The sequence below is a fragment of the Vigna unguiculata genome, chromosome 10, assembly GCF_004118075.2.
Source record: "Vigna unguiculata cultivar IT97K-499-35 chromosome 10, ASM411807v1, whole genome shotgun sequence".
Classification (NCBI taxonomy): domain Eukaryota; kingdom Viridiplantae; phylum Streptophyta; class Magnoliopsida; order Fabales; family Fabaceae; genus Vigna; species Vigna unguiculata.
The window spans coordinates 24,145,439-24,155,433 of record NC_040288.1 but is presented as its reverse complement, the minus strand read 5'-3'; the positions used below and the strand labels follow the sequence as shown (position 1 = coordinate 24,155,433).

The 9,995-nt window shown below is 32.8% G+C and overlaps 1 protein-coding gene across 1 annotated transcript; it reads left to right on the top strand.

Moving 5' to 3' along the window:
- Positions 1 to 3,085: 3,085 nt before the first annotated feature.
- Positions 3,086 to 9,520, top strand: LOC114166562 (ammonium transporter 2-like). The gene is made up of 4 exons (XM_028051311.1): positions 3,086 to 3,727; positions 3,884 to 4,169; positions 5,916 to 6,019; positions 8,969 to 9,520. The coding sequence occupies exons 1-4, from the start codon at positions 3,086 to 3,088 to the stop codon at positions 9,395 to 9,397; spliced, it is 1,461 nt and encodes a 486-aa protein (XP_027907112.1). The 3' UTR covers positions 9,398 to 9,520.
- Positions 9,521 to 9,995: the final 475 nt, after the last annotated feature.

Here is a 9,995-nt window from a genome sequence, read left to right as displayed (position 1 = left end):
TAGTGTGACCATGGTTGCGATGGTACCGACAATATTTGGTCATGTCGGCGTTGGGAGGTGTGGTTGTCTTGCGTGGTGGGGGGAGGAGATCAGCTTGGAGGGCTTCGTCTAGAATGCGGGAGCGGGCTACTGTAAGGGGGGCGTATCTGGTGAAGCGAGGTTGGCGGGGTTCACGTGGGCGGGTATCAGGGCGTGGGTGAGGTTGTGGGGTGGGGTTGGAGGCGGGGTTGGAGGTGTTGGTGGCGTAGTCGTTGCAGAATTTGGTGTGAAGGGTTTGCATTTCCTCCATGCGGACGTAGTTGGCTGCACGTAGTTTGAGTTCGTGCATGGAGGCAGGTGGGTGGAGGTAGACATTGTTGGCAAGGGGGTCGGGTTGTAGGGTAAGAGTCATACATTGGAGAATCATCTCCTGGTTGAGGTGCGGTGTACGAAGGGCGGCTTTACTAAAGCGATCGATGAATGCTCTAAGTGGTTCATTGGGTTCCTGTCTGACACCTAGTAGGGATATGGTGGTGGTTTGATGTGGGCGGCTTCCAACGAAATGGGTGGAAAACATGTGGGAGAGAATGTCGAAACTATCGATTGAGTAGGGCGGGAGAGTGGTGAACCATTCTAGGGCAGGGCCCTTGAGGGTGGTGGGGAAAGCTTTGCAAAAGACTGCGTCTTGGGATGTGTACAGGGCGACATGGGTGATGTAGACTTTCAGGTGTTCGTCAGGGTCGGTTTTGCCGGTATAGCAATCTAGGTTGAATGGTTCCCACTGGGCCGGGAGAGGGGTGTTGGCGATGAAATCCGTGAATGGGTGGCGGCGTCTGGGCTGGTGAGGGGGGGCATGTGAGGTGGGGGTGGGTGGTTGGTCATAGCAGGAAAGGTGGAGGTGATGTTGTGAGGAGGAATATGGGTTGTGGGAAGATATTGTGGGTTGTAGGGTGGGATATGTGTGGTATGGAGGGCGATGGGTATGCTGTAGGGGATGTGGGTGGTAGGGAGGGTGGGGGTGGGAGTTGGGGATGCGGTGAGCCCCGGTTGACCGGATGGAAAGTGATGGAGATGGGTAGAGGTAACGGGTGTTTGTTGGGTGGTGGTGAAGGTGTGAGGGGTGGGATTGTATTCACTTTCTTCCTTTGTAGGCTGGAAAGCCGGAGACTTCACAACTTCAGAGGTTTCTTTGGCTTTTCCCTTCAGGTTGGGATCCGCCTCGATCCTTCGCCTGAGGCGAGAGTTCTCTTGTCTCAGCGCCTCCATTTCTTCAGCACTGCGCTTCTTCAGGTCTGCGAGTTCTTGTTGCATCTTTGCTTGGTCGTCTAGGATGGCGGCCAAGTCAGGGGTGATGCTGGGAGGTCCAGAGGGACCAGCATTTGCTTGCTTGTTCGCTCCAGCTCTGCTGCGGGTAGAAACCATATTCAGAGAAAAAATGGGTACTAAAGGTGTTCGTCTTGTGTCCCACGGTGGGCGCCAATTGTTCCTGCAGAAAACAAATAAGATAGGTTAGGCACAAGCGTCACCTTACCATGTAGTCCGCTATCTCCTCAGTTGGCCTCTTCTCGGTTGATACATGTGAGCTTGGACCCAGGAGGGGTTACCTGCAGAAGAGTCTCCAAAGCTCAAGTAAGTCAAAGTTATCCTAAAGTCACATCAGTGATTAATGAATGCGTACCTTTAAATGATGGGGTCCACGCGTATGTATAGAGCATTAATGACGTTTGACCATTTCATGGGCTGGACCTTGACTTGGGCTCTAGGTGGGGCTTGCGAGTGGGCCAGGGCCCAAAACCAGGCCCTTAAGGTTTATTGGAAGTGGACGTCTCCATTATGTTGAGTTCGTTAGAGTGGTCGGCCTAGGTTCTAAACTTAGCGGATATGCTGGAGTGGTCGGTCTAGGCCGGCTATTTGTCTTGATGGCTTACGTTGGTGTAGGTTAGGCTAAGCCGGACTAGGCTGGATACTTGGGTGCCTTGATATGCATATTGTTTACTTGTTTGGTCTAGTTTGGCTAGGTGTGGTACACTAGTCCCCCAGTCTTGTCCAATATGAGTTATCGGCCAAGGGTGATATGTGTTAATGTACTAACGGAACCGGCTAGGTGTGATACAGTACTTATAAAATTTTAAAAATTATATTATAATATAAAATGTTATAAATGATATAATTAAAGTATGAAATCTTATGAGTATTAAGAATTTGTAAAAATTGTAAAAATATGAAAAATAAAATATGAGAACTTGTTATTTTATTTTATTTATATTATATATATAATATAAAATTAAATTATTTTGTGTGATTCTTTTCTGTACATAAATTATTAAATTATTGATTTTAAAATTTTTCTTTTACAAATACAAATTTAAACAAATTACAAACTTAAATAAACGTTGACTTATCCTGTATAATTTCTTTTTCAACTACCTCATTGTACGGAAGAAAACAAGAAGTAAATGTTAGACTGTTGTCATAAAACCTATTGATTGTCAAGCAAATATCTTTAATTCTTTATATATATATATATATACACATATATATATATATATATATATATATATATATATATATATATATATAACTGGTTTGAATCTTTAGAAGCTTCTGTGAACTATCATGAATTTTCACAACTAGGAACAATTATAATTCATCTTTGAATTTTGCTAAAATGGTGCTTTGAATTTTGCTAGATAATGGTGCATGGTGGTAGAATAGTCTACATGACGTTAACAAGACACCAACATTTCAACCGGGAGTGTTGCTCTGATTGGGGCTCTATATATATATATATATATATATATATATATATATATATATATATATATAAATAACAAGATAAGATAAAATAAAATATTCGTAGTTTTCAGCTTCTGTTGAAGTTAAAGAAGAATTTGGCACCAACCTACAAAAGACAGAGTCCAGCACATCCTGAAGCTTTAATGAACGGCTCGACAATTTATTGGCACTGCACTATTGATAAGTATACGAACCCACTAAAGCACAAAAGTCTTAAAATTTAATTTTACAAAATGTGATCTAAAAGTTATAAAGAAAATGAGCGACACATAAAGGAGATCAGAAAAGATTGGTCGAAAGGTGTGGGAGCATGGCCACAGCCCCTGCATACGAAGAACACCTCCCTGCAGCACCGAGGTGGCTGAACAAAGGTGACAACGCGTGGCAGCTAACAGCAGCAACTCTGGTGGGTCTCCAAAGCATGCCAGGCCTGGTCATCCTCTACGCCAGCATAGTCAAGAAAAAATGGGCAGTCAACTCTGCTTTCATGGCTCTCTACGCCTTCGCAGCAGTCCTAATATGTTGGGTCCTCTTGTGCTACCGCATGGCCTTCGGGGACAAACTCTTTCCCTTCTGGGGCAAGGGTGCCCCTGCCCTCGGCCAAAAGTTTCTCATAAGCCAGGCCAAGGTCCCTGAGACCACCCACTACTTCAACAACGGAACCGTCGAGAGCAAGATGTCAGAGCCCTTCTTCGCCATGGCTTCTCTTGTCTACTTCCAGTTCACTTTTGCTGCCATCACGCTTATCTTGTTGGCTGGTTCTGTTCTTGGGAGGATGAACATTAGGGCTTGGATGGCTTTTGTGCCTCTTTGGCTCATTTTTTCTTACACTGTTGGGGCTTTCAGTCTCTGGGGTGGTGGCTTTCTCTACCATTGGGGGGTCATTGATTACTCTGGAGGCTATGTTATTCATCTTTCTTCTGGAGTTGCTGGCTTCACTGCTGCTTACTGGGTATATATAACACCCCTTCTCTCCCCTTCATTCTCTCACTATATGCTCAATATTTACCAATTCTACTTTTACACTTAATATTTGAAAGAGAATTTTATACTGTGAATTGCACAAGTGTGATTGAATTGAAAATGCTGAGAGAAAAGATGGATGAAGGTAGGGCCAAGGTTAAAGAGTGACAGGGAGAGGTTTCCACCAAACAATGTGCTGCTGATGCTTGCGGGTGGTGGGTTGCTGTGGATGGGGTGGTCAGGGTTCAACGGTGGAGCACCATATGCAGCCAACGTTGACGCCTCGATTGCTGTGGTGAACACCAACATTTGTGCAGCCACTAGCCTCCTTGTTTGGACCTCTCTCGATGTCATCTTTTTCTCCAAACCATCTGTCATTGGAGCTGTTCAGGGCATGATGACTGGACTCGTTTGCATCACCCCAGGTGCAGGTATATATCTATCTCTATATCTATTCTTTCTTAACATATACTTTTTTTTTCATCCTTATATCTACTGCCCGAACTTCATCCTCATCATCATAACAAGGTCAAATAGAAATTCCAGAACTACGTGTTATATATATGAGGATGATATCTCATCAAAATAAATACGTTTTCTGAGTTAATGTAAGTGTTCATAAATATTGGAGAGAAATTTACTATAGGAACTTGTATTAGTGAAGTCATATTTCCTTCGATCATATGATGTTCAATTTGTGGAGAAACCTAACCCCATCTAACCCGTGGTCCTTAGTCTAAACAAAAAGACTGAGTCAGATTGGCCTAATATGTTTACCCTATACACCACTCAAAAGTAAAGGAAAATGTATTATTATGGTGTAATTTCATCAAAAAAATAAATATATTAAAATAGACCGATTGTAAAATAAAAAATAAAAAATTAGATAAGTTTACTTAGAAAGTATGACTTCGAATTGAGGAAACTTGGTTTTACCAACTTTAACTTTTTATTTGTAACAATAAAAAAGTCGAGTTTAAAATGTCATATCTTGTTTTATACTTTTTTTTTAATTAAAATTATGTTTGGTAAACATGACTCTTATTTCGTTTTGTAATAAAGTTGTATTTGATAAGTGAGAATTTTCTATTTTTTTTTTCTGCTTTACTCAGCAAGTTTTAGTAAATATGACTTCTTTTTTTTTGTACTAAAAGCATAACTTCATTAAATGAAAAAAAGGTTATATGAAATAAAATTGTGTATATTGAACATAATTTATGGGTTGTGTAAAATAAAAATTTAAATAAAGATCATAATTTTAGTTTGTCACTTCTTACAATTTTTTACTATGGTAATTTTTTTCAAAATTTAAAAGTGGAATAATATACTAACTATAAGAAAATTCTATAATAACTAATTTTAGTAAAAAAAATAATTAGTCACTATAATAACTAATTTATAAACTAAAATTTATTGACAACTAAAATAGTTTAAAAAAATTTTAATTGATTTTTAAATTATTAACTAAAATAGTTTTTAATATGAATTGATTTTTAAATTGATTAAGCTACCAAGAATTTGGTTACCAAATAAATTGGTCTTTAATTAAAAAATTAATCTCTAAAATTAGTCTCTAAATATAATTTTTATCTTTAAAATTGATTATTATTTAATAATTTTCTTAAATTCCAAAACTTTGAAATATGTATTAAGATAACAGATAAATATTTTGGCCAATATCAAAATGCATCAAAACTAGTAAATGTATATATCATAATGCTTTCAAACATTTTCTTTGTTATTTGTCAACTTTATTGGAAAATAAAGAATCCTATGTATAAAATTCATTAAATAAGATGTGTAACTTGCAAAACTACTAATTTTGACTTTGTTATTTATAATTTTTTAAAATAACCTCCATTTAATAATAACATCAATTACAAATTTTCGCATGTCACTTCAAAATCGTTTTCATATAGAAAAAGGTTGTTTGATATAATGTTTCTAAACACATGTCACATGTATTGAAAAACAATTACTAAAGTCTAAACAGTGACATAATCTTCAATCAGAAAAGGTAACATAATCAAAATCAGCAAAAAGAAAAATATTGAATAGCTAAATATTTAATTATACATTGACTAAAATCATATTAAAGTGCTTAATTACATCACTAATGTTCATAGTTGGCATTTGTTGACATTATTTAATATCCAAGTGAGAATGAAAAATTGCAGGGCTTGTGCAATCTTGGGCAGCTATAGTGATGGGAATACTTTCTGGGAGCATTCCATGGATGACTATGATGATCCTCCACAAAAAGTCAAGCCTTCTCCAGAAGGTTCTGTTTATTTTTCTATGTCGATACATCATGGTTGATATTATTAATCTAATTCAAGTTTCATAATAATCCTCGGGTATAGTTAGCAAGAGCATCTTTCCTCAACAAATCAAATCAGTTGTGATATTTTATATTTATATACTTTTCACTATTTTTAACAATATCATATATTGTTTATTATTTAACCAATATTTTCCCTTAAATCCATCGATATGGTATAAATTGATCCAAAAAATGAGACCACTCTTCCATATATTATTAAATTTATTTTAATTTAATATACTTTTTTGTCATTGTTTATTTATATCTATATATGTAAAAAGAATACATTTCGGTATCTTTTTCTATTTTTCCAATTTAACTTTTTTAATTACTACTTTTTAAATTTAAATATTATTTATTCTAAAAAATATTTTTCAATTTTATCATTTTAATAATTACTTTTTGAATTCAAATAATATCTTATTAAAAAAAATTATTTACTCTTTTATTTATTTATTATTTTTAATTTTAAATATTTACTCGTAATATTTTTACATAATATTATTTATAATATTTTTTTATTATAATAAATAAAATTTATTTTATTTATAACTATATATTTCAAATTATATTTTTTAATTATAACTTTTAAAATTTAAGTATTTATATATATTTACAAAATTTGTACATATAAATGCAATATAATATGTGTTTAAGCTAGTAATATATAAATAAAGAGGTTATACATTTTTTGTTTTCTCTTTTCTTTCTCCAATTTTATCTTCTTATTGCTACTTTTTAAATATATATAGAGGGTATAGTGGTGTCCTCCTTTGCTTTTTTCAATTTTACTCTTTTAATTACAACCTTTAAATTTAAATAATTATTCATGAAAGATAATATTTTTTAATTTTATTATTTTAGTAATTATTTTTTGAATTCAAATAATTACATAATATTTTAAAATATTAATATATATTAATATATATATATATATATATATAACTATTTATAAAGAGATAACTTCTCTTGTGTCACAATTATTTATTTCTATTTTATCTTTTATAATATAATTACTTATTATTTTTTAAAGACTAATCGATACATGTTACATGTTCTATTAAAACAGTTATTTTCCTTTTCTTTTTATTCATTCATTAACAATAATTTTTTCTTTTTTTTCTTCGTTTATTTTATTTTGTTCTTAATAAATATAAATTTATTTTGTACATTAACTTAATAATTTACTGTATTATCACCTATTAACATTTGTATTTATACTAATAAAACTAAAGAGATACACCTCTGATATTTTTTTTACTTTTTCAATGTTACCATCTTAATTATTGTTTCTTAAATTTAAACAGTTATTCATAATACAAATGCTACTCTTCCTTAGTAATTACTTTTTAAATTCAAAATAATTATATAATATTCTAAAATCTATAACAATATATAAACATGATTCTCTCTTCTGTTACATTTCAAAATATTAATTTTACCCTTTTAAAATATAATTATTTATTATATTTTTAAAAATTAACCGTTACTTTTTTAAGTTTTTTTTAAAAAATTGTCTATCTTTACTTTTTTGTTTTTCTCTATTTATTAATAGTTATTCTCTCATCTGTTATAATATATTTCAGTTTATTTTTAATAAATATAATTTCATTTTATATATTAACCTAAAAACATTAAAAAATGTGTACACAGACGCGACAGTGTCTATGTGTACGCTAGTATTTATAATGAAATTATTTACTCTTTATCAATCTAGTAACTATTTTTTGAATTAAATAATTACTTATAAAATTAAATTTACAATATTACTTATAATATTTTTTATTTTAATAATTAAAATTTATTTTATCTATAACTATATTTATAACTATGTACACCTTTGTTTTTTTTCAATTTTACTCCTTTAATTATTATTTTTAAAATTTAAATAATTTTTAGATATTTAAAAAAAATTATACATAACGTGATAGACATGTGTTACGCTGGTATAATTAATTAATATATACTAATTTCAGTTACATAAAAGTTTCATTTCAAACTTTATAATGGAAAGAAATCCTGAAAGTTTTTGAATAATACAACGATTTCTTATTAATATATTTATAATATGTGAAAAGATGTATCACTTATAGTATCACCATCTAAATCATTGTTTTCTATACATTAATATCTAAACCATTTCGAGCGTAAAGATGTATTTCAAAATTAGAAAGACAAAAAAATTAGAATAAATTAATATTAAACTTTAAAAATGGTGTAAACATATCCTATCTTTTTTCCCATTAAATTAATATAGGTTCTGCTTTTTTGCTATACTGTAAAACAACCATGATATAGTTTGACCCTATATTTTTCCATACTACCATCTAATAAACGTAAATATTATATTATTTTATTGCAAAATTTTGTTTATACTTATTTTATTAGTTAAATATAATATTTTATCATTAGAGTAATAATACACGTATACTTTGTACACATATATTACATATTTTTTCTTGTTCTTATCTATCTTCTTATTTGATCATATATACTATAAGTTTATCACTTCTATAAGTCAAGAAGTGTTAGTGTACATATAAAACACCATTTTCAACAACAAATTAATATATAACTTCAAACGTCATTTGTAAAGACAAATATAACTTCAAACGTCATTTGTAAAGAAAAATATAACTTCCAAACGTCATTTGTTAAGAAGAATATTTTACATTAATTTTCATAAAATACAATGACTAAATAATCTAAAGTGATGAAACACAACATTTTTTATAACGGTTAAAAGAAAACATATTACTCGGGTATTTCTTTCACTATTTATTGAAATAGGTGGCAAGGTGGAATTAAGAGAAAAAGATGGTGGTAAGATGATAAATTTTCATTGCAAAAGAAAGTTGAAATGAATTTATAATGTCTCTGGCCTTGCCATTTGGGTTTACAACACAGGTAGATGATGCCCTAGGAGTATTTCACACACATGCAGTGGCTGGCTTATTGGGTGGCCTCCTCACAGGTCTCTTAGCAGAACCTGAGCTTTGCAGGCTCATACTGCCGGTGACCAACTCAAGGGGTGCCTTCTATGGTGGCAGTGGTGGCGTTCAGTTTTTGAAGCAATTGGTGGCAGCATGTTTCATCACAGCATGGAACTTGGTCTCCACCACACTCATTCTTCTAGCCATACAGTTCTTCATACCCTTGAGGATGCCGGACGATCAGCTCGAGATCGGCGACGATGCCGTCCACGGCGAAGAAGCCTATGCCCTTTGGGGTGACGGTGAAAAGTATGATCCAACCAGGCATGATTCCTCCAGGGTCGATAAAACTTCACCATCTCCCTATGTTAATGGAGCAAGGGGTTTCACCATAGACTTATGAGTCATGTAGATGCACTTCTGTATAGTAAGTAAAATACTAAAATTATGTCTGTAGTTTCGGAATTAGTAATCGAGTGTGTGATATAATTATCGGTCCAAATGATAATTTTATAGTTAATTTCAGTGTATTATATTTAAGTATCTAGAGTAAGAATAAAACTAGAGGCTCGGGATGGTAGAGAGATATTATGATAATGTGTGGGAGAGGACAAAGTGGTAAGTTGGAAAATAGGATTAGGAAATAAAATATTATTTTGGGAAGACTCTTGGTTAGGAGATTGTTTTTAGGGATATATACCTTAGACTCTTTGCTAATTCAAACCTAAATGCATGCTACACTAGGAGAGTTTGGGTACTGATACGAAAACCAATGGATATGAAAATTCAAATAGAGAAGAGAGTGGTTTGAATGGAAAAAATCACTTAATAATGCAAGGGTTTACATTAGTTAGGGATAGTGACGATGAGGAAGATTGGAAGAAAAATCTATATGGTAAAGTATGCTTATAAGAAGTTGCAAAATGGAATCAAAGGTGAGGATGAAGTCCTATACAATAAGTTTTAGAGAATTAAAGCCTTACCAATAGCTAAATATTTTG